At 46.8% G+C, this 22,754-nt stretch overlaps 1 protein-coding gene across 1 annotated transcript in view; it reads right to left on the reverse strand.

Annotated features, from left to right (window-relative positions):
- LOC145350685 (uncharacterized) overlaps positions 1-22,754 on the reverse strand; it is a 107,270-nt gene that overhangs the window by 20,849 nt on the left and 63,667 nt on the right. The window contains exons 7-10 of the mRNA XM_080199895.1: positions 18,733-18,917; positions 18,521-18,571; positions 8,954-9,078; positions 4,877-4,946 (exon numbers count right to left, since the gene is read on the reverse strand). Of these exons, the coding sequence (XP_080056021.1) occupies positions 4,877-4,946; positions 8,954-9,078; positions 18,521-18,571; positions 18,733-18,917 (431 nt within the window). The remainder of the gene's footprint in view (positions 1-4,876; positions 4,947-8,953; positions 9,079-18,520; positions 18,572-18,732; positions 18,918-22,754) is intronic.

A 22,754-nucleotide genomic window follows, 5' to 3' on the forward strand; every position in this document is an offset into this window, starting at 1 on the left:
CAGAAGGATCTAGATAGGCTGGGCGAATGGGCCAGGAAATGGCAAATGGAATTTAATGTTGGCAAGTGTGAGGTGGTCCACTTTGGTAGGAATAATGGTAGGAAGGACTATTACTTACGGGGCGAAAAACTGCAGCAGGCGACGGTGCAGAGGGACCTCGGGGTCCTTGTGCATGAGTCGCAAAAACCCAGCTTGCAGGTGCAGCAGGTGGTCAGGAAGGCGAATGGGATGCTGGCCTTCATAGCGAGGGGGATTGAATATAAAAGTAGGGAGGTCTTGCTGCAGCTGTACAGGGCATTGGTGAGGCCGCAGCTGGAGTACTGTGTGCAGTTTTGGGCGCCGCACCTGCGCAAGGATATTTTGGCCCTGGAGGGAGTGCAGAGGAGGTTTACTAGGCTGATACCGAGTTGAGGGGATTGAGCTATGAGGAGAGGCTGAATAAACTAGGCTTGTACTCGTTAGAGTTTAGAAGAATGAGGGGAGATCTCATTGAGACGTATAAGATGATGAATGGGATGGATAGGATAGAGGTGGAGAGACTCTTCCCGCTCAAAAAAGACAGTAGGACTAGGGGGCACAGCCTCAAGATAAAGGGGAGGCGGTTTAGAACGGAGTTAAGGAGGAACTTCTTCACTCAAAGGGTGGTGAATCTCTGGAATTCTCTGCCCGTTGAAGTGGTGGAGGCTGCCTCGCTAAATATTTTTAAGAAGCGGGTTGATGGGTTCTTGATAAGAGAGGGGATTAAGGGTTATGGAGAGAGGGCAGGAAAGTGGAACTGAGCAGCGACAGATCAGCCATGATCTTATTGAATGGCGGGGCAGGCTCGAAGGGCTAGATGGCCTACTCCTGCTCCTATTTCTTATGTTCTTATGTTCTTAAGACTTACCTGGATAGTCACATGAGCAGACTGGGAATGGAGGGATACAAACGAATGGTCTAGTTGGACCAATGAGCGGCGCAGGCTTGGAGGGCCGAAGGGCCTGTTTCCTGTGCTGTGCTGTTCTTTGTTCTTTGTTTGTTCTTTATGTTGCAATTACATAGTGTGTCCTGGAGGATTTCTCCTGCCTGGGGGATGGTCTGTCCCTACAAAGCTGAAAGATCAGTCATTTAGGACTAAGATGAGGAGACATTTCATCACAGTCCAAAGATACGCGGGTTGGGTGGATTGGCCATGCTAAATTGACCCTAAGTGTTGGGGGGACTAGCTAGGGTAAATGCATTGGGTTATGGGGTAGGGCCTGGCTGGGAATGTGGTAGGTGCAGACTCGATGGGCCGAATGGCTTCCTACTGTACTGTAGGGATTCTATGATTCTATGATACCAACCAAGAGCCTATCTATCTCTATCTTAAATACACTCAGTGACCTGGTCTCCATGGCCTTCTGTGGCAATGAATTCCACCATTCACCTCTGGCTCAAGAAATTCCTCCTCATCTCAGTTCTAAAGGGTCGTCCCTCGGATCCCAGTCTCTCCTACTCACGGAAACATCTTCCTCACTTCCACTCTATCCAGGCCTTTCAATGAGTCTCATTCTAACCCATTTAAGTTCTGGAGAATGTTCAATCCTTCTATCAAACATTCCTTGTCACTTCAAGATAACCGGTTAAGAATATCTCCTCACTGGACTGGATTAACACTTAGGTTTACCTTATCTTAAACTTACTTATTGCAGACAAAAATCGATCTGTGTTCTCCCGAGCAGAAAACTATTCTACCCCAAGTAATGAGAAGACAAAGGAAGATATACGTTATTGTCCCAACAGTTGTACAGGAGGGTGTCTCAATTACACTATTCAACGCTCGTGGCCTGGCAGTATTGCTCCCTTTTTATCAGCACACTGTTATGCTGGAGGAGTTAACTGATTTCTAACAGATCTGTCATATCTTTTGGCCACGGCGCTGAGAAGTACGCGCTAAAGGGAAAAGGAACAAAATGTAACTCAATTCACTGACTGGATTTTGTGTTAATAAAAGAAAATGGCCACAGGCAATTGCTGACATCCGCTGTGAACCATGTTACATTACTAAGAATTGCTCCCGGTTCAGGAAAATATTTTCTGCACATTCTGCATGTGTTACTGGCACATGGGAGTCGCTGGCTGGCCAGCATTTTGTACCCATCTCTAGTTGCCCTTGAACTGAGTGGCTAGCGAGGCCATTTCAGAGTGAACCACCTCGCTGTGGCTCTGGAGTCACATGTAGGCCAGACCAGGTAAGGATGGCAGATTTCTGTTTGCCCCTGTCCAATGCCAACATCTCCACATCATGAACATTAATGAACCAGATAGGTTTTTCCAACAATCGACAATGGTTTAGGGCGGAGATGAGGAGACATTTCTTCACCTAAAGAGTGGTGAGCCTGTGGAATTCATTACCACAGGAAGTAGCTTATTGTCAAAACATTGAATGTATTCAAGAGGCAGCTGGATATAGCACTTGAGGTGAATGGGATTATGGGGAGAAAACAGGATTAGGCTATTGAGTTGGACAATCAGCCATATTGCGATGAATGGTGGAGCAGGCTTGAAGGGCCAAATGGCCTCCTACTATCTTTCATGGTCATCAGTAGATTCTTAATTCCAGATTTTTTAAATACCACCATCTGCCGGGCAGGATTTGAACGCGGGTCCCCAGAACATTCGCTGAGTTTCTGGATTAATAGTCTAACGGGAATACCACTACCTCCCCTATGTTATAACAGCTAGGAAACCATCTTTAATTCTTTGCTTGGGCAGAGTTTTCCTGTCCCCGCTGACATGGGAATGGCAGCAGGCAGGACACGGACCATGAGCAGGCCTATTGACCTCAGGTGGGATTTTCCGGCCTTTGGACAAGCGTGACCAGAAAATCTTAAAGATGGTGTTGGAGGGAGGCAAACTTTTGCAAACTGTCCCCTCCATACTCTCTAATTGTACCTTTTACTCTCATTTAGAACTCTTAAAACTCTACTCTAACTCTCTCAAACTCATTTCATTAAGCTGACCTTTCTCTACACCCTAGCTATGACTGTAATGCTACATTCTGCACCCTCTCCTTTCCTTCTCTATGAATGGTATGCTTTGTCTGCATGGCGTGCAAGAAACAATACTTTTTACTGTATACTAATACATGTGACAATAATAAATCAAATCCAAATGATATAGGGTGAGATTCTCCAGTCTCTCAGCTGCATGTTTCCCATCGATGTGAGGTGGTGCACTGTCCACTAGTGGTTGAATTCTCTGGTCCCACCATGGTAAATGGAATTTTGTCAGAGCTGTTTTGTCCTTGACCAGCATCCCCTGTTGTTTCTGAAGCAGTATAATTGATACCATGTTTGTTTTAATGTGAACTAATGCAGTGTTCTGTAGTTTAAGAGTTCCCCTGGAATTACAGAACGGAGCTTGATTGGGATGATTGACAGGTCAGGTCAGGTGACTGGAAACAGCTAGGCTTTCACAGAATTCCAGCTTAGTTGCTGTTTTCAGATGCTGTTTGGAGTTGTGAGAGTGCAGGGTCCCTTTTTTCCCCTCTCTGGAGTTGGAGATTCTGCTGTCTAAGTGTTGCTCTTTTAGAAGCTACAAAGAGAGGAAGGTACCCTCTCCTGTCTCTGAAATATGAAGACTGGAAGCTGCTTACTTGTCTGTCTTGCTGCCTTGCGGATATATCCTTCTCGGAAAACTGCTGTTTAGATTTCAGTCCATAGGTGTTGTAAAGCTGGAAATCGAGTATCGCATGAGCATGCTTGTTTTAGTGCTAACCAATTTTGAAGAAGAGTGTATACCTATGGGGTATTGCTTTAAACTGGAACAACAGAGATAACTAACTGTTAAGAATTTTAATGTGTCATATCTAAGTCTTGTAATGGGTAAAAGTGATGCTAATTCTTAGTGTTATATTCTAACTGTCTTCTTAAATAAACTTTGTTTGATAAAAGCATCCTAGTGGATCACTTGAATCATACTGGATGAAACACCTTATGGTCACGCTAATGCCAAAATCAAATGTAAACTTAGAGTCTAGGTTAAATTCATAAAACACTTTGGAGTTTCTGGCCTAGATTTTAACACAGGGTTGTAAACAGTCTGATTACAGGAGGATGGAATTTGCGACTGGGATGGTGATATTGGCTTCCCACATCCTTTTTTTAATATTAATACTCTCCTTAAAATCTATCTCTTTCACATGGTCCTTTCCTTTCCTTTAGCTTCTGTTTTTATCTGTCTACGTCTCTTTGTAGCACCTTTGAGTGGGTTTGATATCAAAGACTTGATGGATTGAGTTATAAGGAGAGGCTGGATAGACTGGGAGTCTTCTCTCTGGAGCGTAGGAGGCTGAGGGGTGATCTTGTCGAGGTCTACAAAATAACGAGGGGCATAGACAAGGTAGATAGTCAATATCTTTTCCCAAAGGTAGGGGAGTCTAAAGCTAGAGGGCATAGGTTTAAGGTGAGAGGGGAGAGATACAGAAGTGTCCAGAGGGGCAACTTTTTCACACAGAGGGTGGTGCGGTAGTAATAGAGGCAGATACAACTTTATCTTTTAAAAGGCATTTCGATAGTTACATGGGTATGATGGGTATAGAGGAATATGAATCAAATGCGGACAATTGGGATTAGCTTAGGGGTTTTAAAACAAAAAAGGGCAGCATGGACAAGTTGGGCCGAAGGGCCTTTTTCCACGCTGTAAACCTCTGTGACTCCATGACTCTCTGACACTGCAGCGGGACTGGAGAATTCCACCAGCATGAATAGCTGGAGAATCCCGCCCATTCTCCAGCACTGACATCACTTGCCTTAGTGAACACAATTCACAAATCTGTTTTCAATTTCTCAGCAACGAGCAATGCAAATAACAAAATACAAAACAGGACTGTACGTTAATCAGAATATCTCACTTTTCAGTGTATCCGTCCTTCCTGATCCATTTGTCACATGCGTGTCAATCACAGTAGCTGCTGTGAGCACCTTTACAAAGAAAGATATCAGAACATTTTCAATTTAAGTGTTCCCTATTTTAGTGTGTTGCTTTACAGTTATTCATAACCAAAATCATTTTGGAAAAATATTTACAACATAGCACACAGAATGGCATGGCGGCATGGTGGTTAGCACCGCTACCTCTCAGTACTAGGGACCAGGGTTCGATTCCCGGCTTGGGTCACTGTCTGTGCGGAATCTGCACATTCTCCCCATGTCTGCGTGGGTTTCCTCCCACAGTCCAAAGATGCGAGTGTTAGGTTGATTGGCCGTGTTTAAATTGCCCCTTAGTGTCAGAGGGATTAGCTAGGGTAAATGCATGGGGATAGGGCCTAGATGGGATTGTGGTCAGTGCAGACTCGATGGGCCAAATGGCCTCCTTCTGCATTGTAAGATTCTATCATTCTATGATTCCTCCTCCTGGCCTTCACTTTCGCTACACAAACCTTCTCCCAGTCACCTCCAACCACAGCGTAATGATCACTCAACCCTTCAGCCTGGTTTGACCTGGAGCATACTCATAAATCCCCAAGGCCTACCACAGGTTAATGTTTATTTATTAGTCACAAATAGGCTTGCATTGACACTGCGATGAACTTACTGTGAAACTTCCCTAATTACCACAGTCTGGTGCCTGTTTGGGTCAATGCACCTAACCTGCACATCTTTCAGAACATAGGAGGAAACTGGAGCACCCGGAGGAAACCCACGCAGACACGGGGAGAACGTGCAAACTTCACATAGACAGTGACCCAAACTGGGAATTGAACCCGGGTCCCTGGCGCTGTGAGGCGGCAGTGCTGACCACTGCGCCACCGTGGTGTGTTAAACGTCAAGTTTTCATTGTTAATAAGTGGGGCTAAGGGTAGGGCTCCTGTTTCATTATAAAATACATGGGTCAGTCAATTCTTTTTGATTTTTTTATGACAACGTTGGGACTGCGGTGAAGTTGCAGGATGGTTTATGTCGATATTTCTCTTCTAGATGGGAGACCGATACCTCAATAACCTTTATCTCACCTTTTCATCGGGCCTATTTTTAGAATTAAGTCTGTTAGCTCCATCCAACCATTGAGATGTTAAAAACAGACAAGCTGTACACAAATTACTACCATAATCAATCTCCCGCTGTGTTACTAAAAAAAGGTGTCAAGACTGCTTATTGCCCTGAGGTGAAGGAGTCAGGGTGGGGTGGGGGAAGGGGGGTGGGGAGAGGGATGTGGTGGAGGGGGAGGTGGTGGAGGGGGAGGTGGTGGAGGGGGAGGTGGTGGAGGGGGCAATGGTGGAGGGGGAGGTGGTGGAGGGGGAGGTGGTGGAGGGGGAGGTGGTGGAGGGGGATGTGGTGGAGGGGGAGGTGGTGGAGGGGGAGGTGGTGGAGGGGGAGGTGGTGGAGGGGGAGGTGGTGGAGGGGGAGGTGGTGGAGGGGGAGGTGGTAGAGGGGGAGGTGGTGGAGGGGGAGGTGGTGGAAGGGGCAATGGTGGAGGGGGAGGCGGTGGTTGTTGGAAGAACAGGAATAGTTGGACAGGAGTACATAGACATAATTCAACATGAGAGGCTTGTGGCCGGTTCTGTGGGGGAGGGAGGACACACCTTGCGCTCTCGAGACATTGAATGTTGAGTTCCGAAGGCTGCAAAGTGCCCCATCTGAAGACGAGGGAGTATTTTCCAGTAACGGCTGAGCTTCTGAGCATCATAACTGGGGGTGGCGGGGGGATAGTGGAGTGTTGTACCCCAGAGGTGTACTGGGAACCCACCACCTCCCCTGAATGCCCCCATGTTAGCCAAGTAGTTGCACAGGGTGGCACGGTGGCACAGTGGTTAGCACTGCTGCCTCGCAGCGCCAGGGACCCGGGTTCAATTCCCAGATTGAGTCACTGTCTGTGTGGAGTCTGCACGTTCTCCCAGTGTCTGGGTGGGTTTCCTCCAGGTGCTCCAGTTTCCTCCCACAGTCTGAAAGACGTGTAGGTTAAAGTGCATTGGCCGTGCTTAATTCTCCCTTAGTGTACCTGAACAGGTGCCGGAGTGTAGCAACTAGGGGATTTTCACAGTATCTTCATTGCAGTGTTAATGTACACCTCACTTGTGACCCTAATAAATAAAATTTACTATTAAGTTCAAGAAAGAGATATTTGTTTTAGAATTTAGTGGCATCAGGGGAAATGGGCAGAAAGCAGGAATATGGCATTGAGCTAGGGAATCAGCCACGATCATATCGAATGGTGGAATAGACTTAAAGGGCTGAATGGCCTCCTCCAGGCTCCTAGTTTCTTGGGTAACTGCCCTGCAATCAGAGCCATGCAGAAGTTATGATTTTAATTGCAAATCACGGATGGTTTCTGTGGATTTATCAGAATATTTACCCAGGATAAGCTACAAGAATTAAAAGAACTTCTACTTTCGGGATGACTCCCTCAACCATCCTGAGCTGCGCCCCCCACCCCACCCCACGCCAAACCCCCGTCCCCCCCCACCCCCCACACACCCCCACTCCCCCACTCCTCCTCGCTCAACGTCAGGACTCTCCACTGACCACCTGAATCCTCCCAAACTCTCAACCAGCTGACAACTAATACCCACCTGAACCTCAGACTGACCAGCTAACCTCCCACCACTACTGCCCCCACCCCACCCCCGCCCACCCCAAAATGGACAGATCCCTTCCCCCCAACTGACCACCCAATCCCTGCCTTGGATTGCTGCCCTGTAGATTGTCAGGTCCAGTGTCACCGGATGGAAATCTGAGCTCGGGAGAGTTGAAATGGCAAGGTGCGTTTGAAGTTCTTTGATAGTTTTGTGCAGTTATCACAGAGCTATCATTACAAACACAGCACTGATACTTTCCAACAAAGACAATTGAACTTCTTCTCTTTCATTGAGTCTTTCAGGTTTTCCCTCTGAATACTAGATTCTTAACACATTATCAATCATATTTTCACAAAGTTTTTATCTAGGACACGTAACAAAGCAACCACCAAAACTTCTGAAGAATAAAAATGCGATACCTGCCTTTCAAAGTTTGATCATGGAATCCTTACAGTGCAGCAGGAGATCATTTGGCCAATCGAGTCTGCTCCGAATCTGCAGCAGAGCATCCCACCCAGGCCCAATCTCTGTAATCTCATGTTTCTTTCCCACTAATCCCCCTGGCCCACAAATCTTTGGACACTGGGCGACAATTTAGCATGGCCAATCCACCTAATCTGCACATCTTTGGACACTAAGGGGCAATTTAGAATGGCCAATCCACCTAACCTGCTCATCTTTGGACACTAAGGGGCAATTTAGCATGGCCAATCCACCTAACCTGCTCATCTTTGGACACTGGGAGACAATTTAGCATGGCCAATCCACCTAATCTGCACATCTTTGGACACTAAGGGGCAATTTAGCATGGCCAATCCACCTGACCTGCTCATCTTTGGACACTAAGGGGAAGTCTGAGGTCATGTACCAACCGACTCAAGAACAGCTTCTTCCCTGCTGCTGTCAGACTTTTGAATGGACCTACCTCGCACTAAGTTGATCGTTTCTCTACACCCTGACTGTAACACTACATTCTGCACTCTCTCCTTTCCTTCCCTTGTCTGTACAGCACGCAAGAAACAATACTTTTCACTGTAGGTTAATACACGTGACAGTAATAAATCAAGTCAAATTCATCGTGGCCAACCCACCTGACTCGCACATCTTTGAACTGTGGAAGGAAACAGGAGCACCCGGAGGAAACCCATGCAGACATGGGGAGAACATGCAAACTCCACACAGATGGTGATCCAAGCTGGGAATTGAACCTAGATCCTTAGTGCTGTGAAGCAGCAGTGCCAACCAGTGTGCCATTGGTGGGTGTTCTAACTACTTAAAAAAAAGTTCTTTCCAATAAACAGTATTTGCCCCCAAATCTGAATCACAGTAATTATTTAAAAACAGTGACCATTCTCTGGGTCCTGACAGCTATTAAACTGTACAGCCTACACTGAAGAACTGTGCATTTCCTACCTGGTTACTGCTGTTGTTGCCATTTCTCCTCTGTTTCAGCTCCAAGGATTTGGAAATTTGGTTACATCTCAAAACTGTGTTGAGTTTTGGCGTCCTACACCCAGGAAAACCACTCTCGGTGTAGCCTAAGACAGATTGGAAATGGAGTAAAATTGAGGAATTTGGCATTAAGATTGGTGCTGGGTGTGAGGGGGGTTGGGGGGGGAGGAGGTGGAGAGCTGGTGGAGGGGGGTGGCATGCGGAGGGAGCAATGATAACATCAGTTAGATTTGCAGATCATAAAGCTCAGGAGGAGGTTTACCAGAAGGTTTCTGACACCAGGGATGAACTTTGCAGTGAAAATAAACATTGGCAAAACCCAAAGTGACGCATATCTCAAAATCCCCCACAAAATACTCATCAGATCATAAGAGAACAAGGCTAGGTGCAGGAATTCAAGTGTTGAGGAAGCAGATGGAAGATGCAACAAAGAAATATGAGGGAGGATAGCAATAGCGAAGGCCGTGTTTGGCAAGGAGAGCTGGGTGCTAACTGTAAAGCTGAATAGACAACTCAAGAAGTGACTTGTAAAGTGCTTGATCTGGAGTGCTGTGTTATATGGATATTGGACTTGGACCTTATGCGAAGAGGAGAGCAACTTGCTCAATAACCTTGAGGGCTCAGAGGAGGATGGAAAGGTTCAGCTGGGCAAACAAAGTAATAAATGATGATGCGGACAGGAGGCATAGAAACATAGAAACTAGAAGCAGGAGTAGGCCATAAGAACATAAGAAATAGGAGCAGGAGTAGGCCATCTAGCCCTTCGAGCCTGCCCCGCCATTCAATAAGATCATGGCTGATCTGAAGTGGATCAGTTCCACTTTCCCGCATTCTCCCCATAACCCTTAATTCCCTTGTCTATCAGAAACCTATCTACCCGTGACTTAAATATATTCAACGAGGTAGCCTCCACCACATCAACGGACAGAGAATTCCAGAGATTCACCATCCTTTGAGTGAAGAAGTTCCTCCTCAACTCTGTTCTAAAATGCCCCCCCCCTTTATTTTGAGGCTGTGCCCTCTAGTTCTACCATCCTTTCTAAGAGGGGAGAATCTCTCTACCTCCACCCTATCCATCCCCTTCATTATCCTGTAAGTCTCTATAAGATCCCCATTCAGCCCTTTGAGTTTGCTCTACCATTCATTATGATCATTAAATTCAATATCCTGATCCCCCTTCCCCCCATATCCCTTGATTCCTTTATCCCCGAGAGCTATATCAAAGTCCTTCTTGAAAACATACAACATTTTGGCCTCAACTACATTCTGTGGGAGTGAATTCCACACATTCACTACCCTCTGGGTGAAGAAATTTCTCCTCACCTCAGATCTAAAGGGTTTACTCCTTATCCTCAAACTGTGAACCCTAGTTCTGGACTCCCCCACGATTGGGAACATTCTTTCTGCATCTACCCTGTCTAACCCTGTTAGAATTTTATAAGTTTCTATGAAATTCCTCCCCTCACTCTTCTAAGCTCCAGTGAATATAATCCTAACTGACTTATTCATTCTTCATATGACAGATCTGCCATCCCAGGAATCAGCCTGGTGAATCTTTGTTGGCCTTCCTCTAAAGCAAGGACATCCTTTCTCAGATAAGGACACCAAACCTGCACACAATACTCCAGGTGTGGCCTCACCAATGTCCTATACAATTGCAGTAAAACATCCCTATTCCTATACTCAAATCTTCTTGTCTTTGCATTTGCCAACAACTTTCTTCAATTTCCAATCCATCCAGCAACAATATTCTCTTTCGCCCTCTTCCACTTTTTCCTTGAAACCTTCCCTCCATTGCATCTCTTACATTTCCTCTCTAAGACATGCCCTGCACAGACTCTCCTCTCTCCTTCATCTGTTCCTAATTAGGTTCAGCAAATTTCTTTGTTGACTTTCCTCAGGTACAGGAACAGCCTGTAGAGAAGGCAAATGGCATGTGGGCCTCCGTAGCGAGTGGATTTGAGTACACAGATAGGGATGGTCTACTGCAATTGTACAGGGCGTTGGTGAGGCCAACCTGTAGAATTGTGTGAATTCTCTAGAATGGCCTGCTCCTGCTTCTAGTTTCTGTGTAAGACAGAAAGATATGGAAGTGTGCCTCAGCCAAGGACCTGCCTTTGGACAGAATATCCTTGATCACGAAGGTGAAATTTGAGGAATCTAGACCAGCCGTTAAGTGTGAGTTTAAATTCATCAACTTTGTTCATAGAATAATGGTTCTTCAGCAAGCCAAATGCATTTTTTCTGAATTCTAGAACTGCTCCATGCTATAATTTGATATGTCTCTGAACACAAACCTTTAGATGACATTTTTGTAACTTCCATGATGCAAAACTTGCCATTTATTTTCCAGGGTCTGCTTGAAGCCACATTGCTAAATTAGGTGAAAGTTAATAAAAGCATTGAGGGACATCTGCCACTCCAGTCCCAAGAAAGGTTCAGACTCTGGAGATAAGTTAATGCTCAAGTGTATTGAATGCTTCCTTGAGTTTTACTGCAGAAAAGAGACATGCTATCAAAGTTTTTCATCTTGCACTCATCAGAGCAGCTTGCAAGAAATTACCAATGGTAATGGAGGATCAACAGTTGATTACAAGTAAACAAGTATGTCTATTTGCTTTGTCTAACTCCCTCCTGCATTCTTTAAACCACCACAAAAGCCAAGTCTTTGATTCTACTCAGTGTTGATTCTACTCTTCTGAACTCCCTCCCAAAACTTCTCCATCTTTATACTTCTTTCTCTGGCTTTGAGAATCATAGAATAATAGAATCCCTGCAGTTCAGAAGGAGACCATTTGGCCTATCGAGTCTGCACTCAGGCCCTATCCCCATCACCGCACATACTTACCCTATTAATCCTCCTGACATCCCCCTAACACTAAAGACCAATTTAGTATGGCCAATCAACCTAATCTGCACAGTGGCACAGTGGCTAGCACTACTCCCTCACAGTGCCAGTGATCTGGGTTGGATTCCTGGGCACTGTCTATGCAGAGTCTACACTTTTCCCTGTGTCTGCATGGGTTGCCTCCGGGTGCTCCAGTTTCCTCTCACAGTCCAAAGACGTACGGGTTGGGTGGATTGGCCATGCTAAATGACCCCTTAGTGTCAGGGTGATAAGCAGGGTAAATACATGGAGTAGGGCCTGGTTGTTGGCGCAGACTCGATGGGCTAAGTACCCTCCTTTTGTACTGTAAGAATCCTATGATTTTATGATTCTACATGAAGGGATACATTTTTAGAAGTCCAACTTCATAAATGAAGGGTGAATTTGCCAAAACAACATTAAACAAAGTGTCTATGAGCTAAAATGTAATTCTCCTCAAAATGAGCTAGTTGCATAGTTACCCAAAATAAAGTCTCTTTTTTGACTGCACTTTAAAAATGGCTTTTCTTCTTATTACGCTTGCTGAAGCTCTACCTGGGCTGACATCCCAGGGCAGTACTGAGGCAGCACCACAGGGTTGGGGATGTCCTTATTTCACCTGAAGAATTGAGGCACTTCTGTCTGTGCAGGAAGACACAGAAGATCCAAAGGCGCTATAGAAATGCTGCTTGATTTTTCTTCTTCCTTTCCAGAACTGTTCGCCCGTGAAATCTATTCATACAATAAAGATAAAATACTGCGGGTGCTGGAATCTGAAACCAATGCTGGAAAATCTCAGCAGGTCTGACAACATCTGTGGAGAGACAATAGTTTTGAGTTCTCATTTTGAGTACCCAAGTTTCCACTTCTAAAATCTTGCTTTCCATCTTATTTCATCACCCCTAAATCACCGCTACCCCCTTCACCTCACTCGAGCTATATACTGCATTCCTCCATCTTACATCTTAGTTCTGCCATTCCAATTTCTTAATGATGTGGAGATGTTGGCATTGAACTGGGATGGACATAGTAAGAAGTCTCACAACACTAGGTTAAAGCCCAATAAACCTGTTGGAATTTAATCTAGTGTTGTGAGACTCCTTACTGATCTCTTAATGGATGCTGTTACCACCATTCCTGGCCTTTAGTATCACCATTTAGACCCCCCTTTGTCTTTTTATCTCTGCCACCCCTATCAATTACAACTCCCTCACCCCCACAGTATAAATCGTGTTCAAATTTTCTCGTCTTCAGCTCTGACGAAGGGTCATCCAGACTCGAAACGTTGGTGCAATTCTCTCTCCTGATGAGATTTTCCAGCATTTTTCTGTTTTGGTTCAAATGTTTTCCATTAACAGCTTTTTCTGAGGAGTATCAGTCTCGAGGACTTTGCGGTGTCTCTGTCCATGTTAAGAGTACGATACAACTATAAGCTGTTGTTACACGCCGTTACACTGATCCAGCCGGACATTTCATTTCAACAGTGAAGAAAGTGCTGTCTTTGGGAATTAACATTAGACCATAGCTCTGTCTGCCCGTGGTCCAGTTCACTTGTGTTTGTGGTCATGGTGCCCTCACCAAGATTCATTGCTCAATCAACACCACCCAAACATATTCCCCAATATTTTACCTTCATTGCTGGAATCTTAGAATCCCTACAGTGCAGAAGGAGGCCATTCAGCCCATCGAGTCCCACACCAACCACAATTCCAGCTAGGCCCTAGCTCCTTAACCTTACATGTTTACCCTAGCTAGTCCCCTTGACACTAAGGGGCAATTTAGTATGGTCAATCAACATAACCTGCGCATCTTTGGACTGTGGAAGGAAACTGGAGCACCCGGACGAAACCCACGCTTTGTGCGAACTCTGCACAGACAGTGACCCAGACCGGGAATTGAACCCGGGTCCCTCCAGCTGTGAGGCAGCAGTGCTAACCACTGTGCCACATGCCACTCCGTGGTGCAAGTAGGTGGGCTCCAGCTAATTCTTTTGTCCTTTCTCATCTGGCTTGCTGACGTTAATTTCAGTGTCTCACTTGATAAGAATCATAGAAATCCTACAGTGCAGAAGGAGACATTCAGTCCATTGAGTCCGCACCAACGACAGAGCATCCTACCTAGCCCCTATCCCTGTAACCCCACACATTTATCATGGATGATCCTCGTAATCTACACATCTTTGGACATTAAGGAACAACTTAGCATGGCCAATCCACTTAAACTGCACATCTTTGGACATTAAGGAACAATTTAGCATTGCCAATCCACCTAACTTGCACATCTTTGGACACTAAGGGGTAATTTAGCATGGCCAATCAACCTAACCAGCACATCTTCAGAGTGTGGGAGGAATCCGGAGCACCCAGAGGAAACCCAAGCAGACACGGGGAGAATGTGCAAACTCCACACAGACAGTGACCCGAGGCCGGGAATCAAACCCGGCTCCCTGGCGCTGTGAGACAGCAGTGTGAACCACTGTGTCACCATGCCATCCTTCAGCTGAGATGAACTTATTCAAATCTGTACACTTTGTGAGGATTTTGTACCAGCGCATTTCAGAAAGAAGAAACACTGGGAGTGACTCAGGCAGAGGCTGAAAATAGACCTCTGACTGTACATTCTAATAGTCACCCTTCACCAGCTGCCTCTCCTGGCGTGACATTTCTGAAATCACTTCAGGCTCCGTGTGAAATTATCTCTAACTATATTTAACCTGCACAATTTTCAATCCCATTTTAATTTAAATGTTGACTGATCCAACATTAATTGATTTAACTAATGGTTTCTGCTTCCCCAAGACAGCAGATCATCTGCTCAGGTCATCTGCACCATCAGTGTGACTGCAGTTTGTGAAGATTCAAACAGCCTGCCCAAAACTGGCGGGTGACACACGAAAATATCTAAATGATGTTAGGATTGTCCTGCCCATAGTTCCCTGACAATGTTCGTACAAGCAACCCAGTGTTATTAATGATTTGATTTGATTTGATTTATTATTGCTACATGTATTAGTATACAGTGAAAAGTATTGTTTCTTGCGCACTATACAGACAAAGCATACCATTCATAGAAAAAGAAAGAGTGTTGAATGTGGTGTTACAGCCATAGCTAGCGTGCAGAGATAGATCAGCTTAACATAAGGTAGGTCCATTCAAAAGTCTGATGGCAGCAGGGAAGAAGCTGTTCTTGAGTTCGTTGTTATATGAATGGCGGGGCAGGCTCGAAGGGCTAGATGGCCTACTCCTGCTCCTATTTCTTATGTTCTTACATGACTTTTGTACTTTTTTCCTGATGGAAGAAGGTGGAAGAGAGAATGTCTGGGTGCGTCAGGTCCTTAATTATGCCGGCTGCTTTTCCTAGGCAGCGGGACGTGTAGACGGAGTCAATGGATGGGAGGCTGGTTTGCGTGACAGATTGGGCTACGTTCATGACCTTTTGTAGTTTCTTGTGGTCTTGGGCAGAGCAGGAGCCCACACCAAGCTGTGATACAACCAGAAAGAATGCTTTCCATGCATCTGTAAAAGTTTTGAGAGTCGTAACTGATGGCCAAATTTCCTTCTGAGAAGGTAGAGGCGTTGGTGGGCTTTCTTAACTATAGTGTCGGCATCGGGGGGACCAGGACAGGTTGTTGGTGACCTGGACACCTAAAAATCTGAAGCTCTTGATCCTTTCTACTTTGTCTCCATTGATGTAGACGTGTAATCCACCACGCTTCCTGAAATCGATGACAATGTTTCGTTGACATTGAGGGAGAGATTATTGTCATTGCACTTGCTCAGAAAATGCTCAAAAAATAGGAGCTGACACTCATTAATTGCATGTGGATGGCAGATTAAAGAACGCAATGAATCGTGATGTCCATCGTTCTGTTCTCACTGACCTCCTATTGTCGTCCTGTCTTGCAATACCTGAGTTTTGAAATTATCATCCTTGTTTCCGACTCATCCATAGCCTCACCTCTTCCCTGTTTGTTTAAATTTATTTATTAGTGTCACAATTAGGCTTACATTAACACTGCTACTGTGAAAATCCCCATCACCACACTCCGGCACTGTTCAGGTACACTAAGGGGGAATTTAGCACAGCCAATGCACCCTAACCAGCACGTCTTTCCGACTGTGAGAAGAAACCAGAGCACCCGGAGGAAACCCACACAGACACGGGGAGAACATGCAGACTCCACACAGCCAGTGACCTGAGCTGGGAATGGAACATGGGTCCCTGGTGCTGTGAGGCAACAGTGCTAACCACTATACCACCGTGCCACTCTTTCAATAGGGACCAGTCACATGGGACCTGGCGTTGAGGTGGGCAGGGGAGGGGGTGGGAGCATGATTGGTGAGGACAGGGGTTGGTGTTTCCACGGGGGTGACCTTTGGTGTCAAGGGTGCCCTCTGTGGGTCACAAGGTGAGTGTGGCATGGTTAGACTGCTGCCTTATAGCGCTAGGGGCCTGGGTTCAATTCCAGCCTCACTGTCTGTGTGGAGTCTGCACGTTCTCCCCGTGTCTGCGTGGGTTTCCTTTGGGTGCTCCAGTTTCCTCCCACAGTCCAAAAAATGTGCTGGTTAGGGTGCATCGGCCATGTTTAGTTCTCCCTCAGTGTACCCAAATAGGCGCCAAAGTGTGGCAACTAGGCGATTTTCACAGTAACTTCATTGCAGTGTTAATGTAAGCTTACTTGTGACTAACAAATAAACTAATAAACTAACCAATCAGGGGCCTGAACAGCTGGATCGCCCACATACGAATAAAATCATCTGGCTCAGCTCTCTTCCCATACATTGAATGCCAATGAGGGAGCAGCGACACAGAGGGGTGTAAGCTGAGGCATCTTGGGTCACTGTCCGTGTGGAGTCTGCACGTTCTCCCCGTGTCTGCGTGGGTTTCTTCCAGGTGATCTGGTTTCCTTCCACTGGTCAAAGATGTGCGGGTTAGGTGGATTGGCCGTGCTAAATTGTCCCTTGGTGTCAGGGGGACTGGCAGGGTAAATACATGAGGTTATGGGGGTAGGGCCAGGATGAGATTGTGGTCAGTGCAGACTCGATGGGCCGATTGGCCTCCTTCTGCACTGGAGGGGTTCGATGATTCTATCTGTCTCCCTCCTCAATCTACCTGCTCACTCACTCAGCCGGAGACCGGAGACGGGTTCGATGTGTTCCCACAGACCCCACGAGGGTCAGTATGAGGAGCAGGGTGCATGACCCCCCCCCCCACTCCGTGGCTGCCCCCCTGCGGACAGTATGGGAGATCCCTGGGGCAGTCTCTGCATAAATCAGACGGCCCTATTCACTGCTGGTAAAACGCCAGCAGAGGCACAGAGCAGCGCTCAGGGGATTATTAATTGGCCACTTTCCTGTAACTATTTGAGCCGCTGAATGTTTTGCCCGTGTTCAGTCCTTCACTCTCAACACTTCTACATTCTTTGTGATCCTAACCTGCCCTCGGGGCCCGTGCGTGGTAATGAGCTGATGCCCAAAGACCCCAGGAATCCACTGGTACTGTCCTGGGGTGGGGGGATAACCACAAGGGGCAAGCACACTGCTCCTCATTTCACCCTGGGAGGGTCAGTGGGAGCACACTGAACCCGTCTCTGAACCCCACCTGAGTGAGCGAGTAGGGAGGTGTCTGGGCCTTCACTCCAGTGTGTCCCTCCTCCCTCATTGGTGCCATGTGTACAGGGAAAGGTGAGCTGGCTGTCCTTTGGAGGAAACCTTCCAACTGGGGCCCATTTACATAGAAATGGAGAAGAGGAGGAGGAGGCTATTCAATCCTTCGAGCCTGCTCTGCCATTCATCAGGATCATGGCTGATCATCCAACTCAATAGCCTAATCCTGCTTTCTCCCCATAACCTTTAATCCCATTCACCCCAAGTGCTATATCCAGCCGCCTCTTGAATACATTCAATGTTTTGGCATCAACTACTTCCTGTGGTAATGAATTCCACAGGCTCACAGGTGAAGAAATGTCTCCTCACCTCCATCATAAATGGTCTACCCCCAATCCCCAGGCTGTGACCCCTGGTTCTGGACTCCCCCCACCATTGGGAATATCCTCCCTGCATCTACCCTGTCTCGTCCGGTTAGAATTTTATAAGTCTCTTTGAGATCTGCCCCTCATTTGTCTGAATTCCAGCAAAAACAATCCTAACCTGGTCAATCTCTCCTCGTACATCAGTCCCCCCGGAATCAGCCTGGTAAACCTTCGCTACATTCCCTCCAGAGCAAGAACATCCTTCCTCAGAAAAGGAGACCAAAACTGCACACAATACTCCAGGTGTGGCCTCACCAAGGCCCTGGATAATTGCAACAATGATGTGGAGATGCCGGCGTTGGACTGGGGTAAAAACAGAAAGAAGTCTCACACAACACCAGCTTAAAGTCCAACAGGTTTATTTGTAGCAAATGCCACAAGCTTTCGGAACAGGCTGTTCCTTCGTCAGGTGGGTGGGAGTTCTGAGGGGTTACTCAACCCCCACCCACTTAACGAAGGAACAGTGTGTTCCGAAAGCTTGTGGCATTTGCTATAAATAAACCTGTTGGACTCTAAGCTGGTGTTGTGTGAGACTTCTTTCTAATTGCAACAACACATCCCTGCTCCTGTACTCGAAACCTCTCGCAATGAAGACCAACATTTGATGAAGCTAAATATTTATCTCTCTCACCCTTGCTCGGCCTGGCCCAGGAACACTGGAAGTCTTGGGTTCTGACGAAACCTTAAAGGGAATTTGAGGTTGGAGTGTTACTAATGCAATAATGACTGTAGCTAGATAGCATTTGCAGATACGAAATGGCGCAAGGTATTAAACGGTTAACCAAAGCCACAGACTTGCACAATCAGAACTTGAAGGTCACAGCGCTATACTTAGAATCTTACCCCATCCTCCTGCCAAGTAGGCCCGTCCCTGAGGTATAGACATGCGAGGAGGCAGCAATGGACTCCCGCTGACAGATGATGACGGAAGCATTATCTTGTCCTCGCTGGCTCTCTGCGAGTGGGCCTTTGCAGCTCTGCCGAGCTGCTCTGTCCTTGGAAAAGTCTGAGAACTCCGAAGGTACCTGCTGCTTTGGAAATGCATTGATCGTGAGGGGAGGAATTTCATGACAGGCGGAACTACACGCGGCTTAGTGCAGGCTGTTGCTGCATTACTCTCGGCTAACAGTCACTGACAGTCAGGGATAGAGGCGTGCCGGCCTCCATTATGTGGGAGGCACGATGGCACAGTGGTTAGCACTGCTCCCTCGTAGCGCCAGGGACCCAGGTTCGATTCCCGGCTTGGGTCACTGTCTCTGCACATTCTCCCCGTGTCTGCGTGGGTTTCGTCCAGGTGCTCCGGTTTCCTCCCACAGTTTGGAAGACATGCTGGTTAGGGTGCATTGGCCGTGCTAAATTCTCCCTCAGTGTACCCGAACAGGTGCTGGAGTGTGGCGACCAGGGGATTTTCACAGTAACTTCATTGCAGTGTTAATGTAAGCCAACTTGTGACACTAATAAATAAACTTTAATTAAACAGGCGCAGAATTGGCACTGGTCAAACACAGCTGAAAATACCTGACATTGTCCAAACATCTGGCCTTTATAACCCCTGAGAATATGTATTGTTCCTTCAGCAGAGAGAGCTCTCCCACCTCAGAGAACTAGACAACTCATGTCATCTTGTGTGGATGCTGGGGAGAAAGGGCATGGGAAAAGGAAGGCAGAGGAGAATGGACGGAAAGGGAGAGAGGATAGACAGAGAAAGGATAGACAAAGAGAGGAGAGAGGACAGACGGAGAGAGGATGGACAGAGCAGAGAAGATAGAAAGAAGAGAGAGGGAAGAGGAATGAGTGAAGATAGACAGGATAGAGGGAGGATAGAGTGAGAAAAGATTGACAGAGAGAGGATAGAGAGAGAATAGACAGAGGATAGATAGAGAGAGGATATACAGAAGAGGAAAGACAGAGAGAGAAAAGAGGATAGAGAGAGAGAGAGACAAGTGAAGATAGACAGAATTGGGAGAGGATAGAGTGAGAGAGGATAGGCAGAGAGGGGATAGAGAGAGGAGCAAGGATAGACACAGGAGTGAAGACAGCAAAAGAGGAGAAGGGAGGTGACACAGAGGAGAGAGAACATAGGGCAGAGACAGGAGTGAGGGAATTGAGAGGAGACAGAAAGGACACTGGGAAGAGGGCCAATTGTTGTTGGCAAAATTGACAATGATAATTGGAAGAACAGGAGTTGAAAACGAGACTTGACTGCCATTTGCACCTTCAGCAGGGTGCATTGTGGGATCCCTGGAGAAAGGACAGTGATGTGGGATAGGGGTCATGGGGAATGGGTCATGGGTCGTGAGCAAGGGGATAAAGTGTAAGGAGTGAGCATCCCAGTTCCTGAGGCCAGGGACCTCAATCAGGCACTGTGTGCCTTTGAACAAGGGAGCATCAAACAATTTCACCCTATCCCAATCAAACCCCTCTACACCAACCCCCACCAGTGACCCCCCCCCCCCCAACTCCCCCCACCCCTCCGCCACCCACCCACGTGCAGACAGATTCCCTTTACAGACGTGGAAGGTGTGGCACAGAAGGGCAGCGGCAACGATCCCAAATAACAGTCCGAGAATCGTGATGAAATATCAGAGAAATTTACACTCCTGTTGGCCGGAGAGAAGGTTAACAGGAAACCTCCTGGGGTATGGGGAAGTATTAAATTGCGCTGAAAAGGGTGAATTCAAAATGTGAGAAAAGGTCATTCATTTAATTCAAGAAAAGTAAGTTTGACGTGGATTTGTAAAAGGACGGTTATCCTGATGGGAAATAAATAATTGGAGTGATCGACCAGATGAGGCAGTGAAGAGAAAATATTAGGGGATTTTGAGATACAATTGTGTGTTTTGTGGACTGAGATCAAACACTGGAGTCTGAAACCTCCTCAAGCTTAACTTTTGAATGTCTTCACGCAGACTTCAATAAAACTGTCAATTGAATACTCTTTTAAGATGTCGTGAAGCACTCAACTGTGGGAGTCAAGCAATTGGTCAATTGAATGTTGAACCCAATTAGTTTGGACGAACTGTTCGAATCTAAGTTCACTCGTCAAATACAAAATCCCTTCCTTCAGCTGTGACTTGGTCTGAATACTTAAGATAAGCTGGAGACTGAAAAGGGAAGTCTCGTTACACAAATACACGAGTATTTGCTCTACTCTGCTGCGTAGTGTGTTGCCAGTCCAAAACGTTGCCGACAAACTCAATCACAAGTCCTATTAATCTAGGCATAGAAGCTGGGAGCAGGGGGAGGCCATTTGGCCCTTCGAGCCCGCTCCACCGTTCATCGTGATCGTGGTCAGGGCAGAAACATGGTCGGTTGTGTCAAACGTAAAGTTTATTTATTAATCACAAGTAAGGCTTACATTAACACTGCAATGAAGTTACTGTGAAATTAGCCTAGTCGCCACACTCCGGCGCCTCTTCAGGTCAATGCACCCTAACCAGCACGTCTTTCAGAACGTGGGAGGAAACTGGAGCTCCCAAGGAAACCCACACAGACACGGGGAGAACATGCAGTCTCCACACGGACAGTGACCCGAGCCAGGAATCGAACCTGGATCCCCAGCGCTGTGAGGCAGCAGTGCTAACCAATGTGCCACTGCAGTGCCCCAGGAGATAACCCTGGGATTATTTTCTTCCCTTAGCCTTCCTGTTTCCCATATCAATCTTAAACCCTTTGATCTGCTTGGCCTATGGCATTGGTAATTCCTGGTCTGATCTCTCTCAGGCAGGAGACAAGGCGTATACAGTCAGCAGCTTAATAATGGCCAGATCATCTGTTGTTGTGATATTGAAGGAGAGATGAATATTGGGCCGGATGAAGGGGAGAACTCCCCTGTTCTTCTTTTTTTAGAGTTAAGTTTATTTATTAGTCACAAGTAGGCTGACATTAACACTGCAATGAAGTTACAGTGAAAATCCCCTAGTCACCACACTCTGGTGTCTGTTCGGGTACACTGAGGGAGAATTTAGCACGGCCAATGCACCCTAACCAGCACGTCTTACAGACTGTGGGAGGAAACTGAAGGAAACCCACGCAGACATAAGAACATAAGAACATAAGAAATAGGAGCAGGAGTAGGCCATCTAGCCCCTCGAGCCCACCCCGCCATTCAATAAGATCATGGCTGATCTGTCGTGGCTCAGTTCCACATTCCCGCCCTCTCCCCATAACCCTTAATCCCCTCGCTTATCAAAAACCCATCAACCCGCGTCTTAAAAATATTTAGCGAGGCAGCCTCCACCACTTCAACGGGCAGAGAATTCCAGAGATTCACCACCCTTTGAGTGAAGAAGTTCCTCCTCAACTCCATTCTAAACCGCCCCCCCTTTATCTTGAGGCTGTGCCCCCTAGTCCTACTGTCCTTTCTGAGCGGGAAGAGCCTCTCCACCTCTATCCTATCCATCCCATTCATCATCTTATACGTCTCAATGAGATCTCCCCTCATTCTTCTAAACTCTAACGAGTACAAGCCTAGTTTATTCAGCCTCTCTTCATAGCTCAACCCCCTCAACTCCGGCATCAGCCTAGTAAACCTCCTCTGCACTCCCTCCAAGGCCAAAATATCCTTGCGCAGGTGCGGCGCCCAAAACTGCACACAGTACTCCAGCTGCGGCCTCACCAATGCCCTATACAGCTGCAGCAAGACCTCCCTACTTTTATATTCAATCCCCCCCGCGGGGAAGAATGCACAGACTCCACAAGGTGACCCAAGCTGGGAATTGAACCCGGGTCGCTGGTGTTGTGAGACTGCAGTGCTAACCACTGTGCCACCATGCTGCCCTTTCAATACTATCCCATGGGACCTTATATACCCACCCGGAAGGCTTTAATCTAACCTCCCATCCTCCAAAGGCAGCAGTGCAGCG

This window comes from Carcharhinus amblyrhynchos, chromosome 12 (assembly GCF_965287045.1).
Source record: "Carcharhinus amblyrhynchos chromosome 12, sCarAmb.v2.hapA, whole genome shotgun sequence".
NCBI classification, from domain to species: Eukaryota; Metazoa; Chordata; class Chondrichthyes; order Carcharhiniformes; family Carcharhinidae; genus Carcharhinus; species Carcharhinus amblyrhynchos.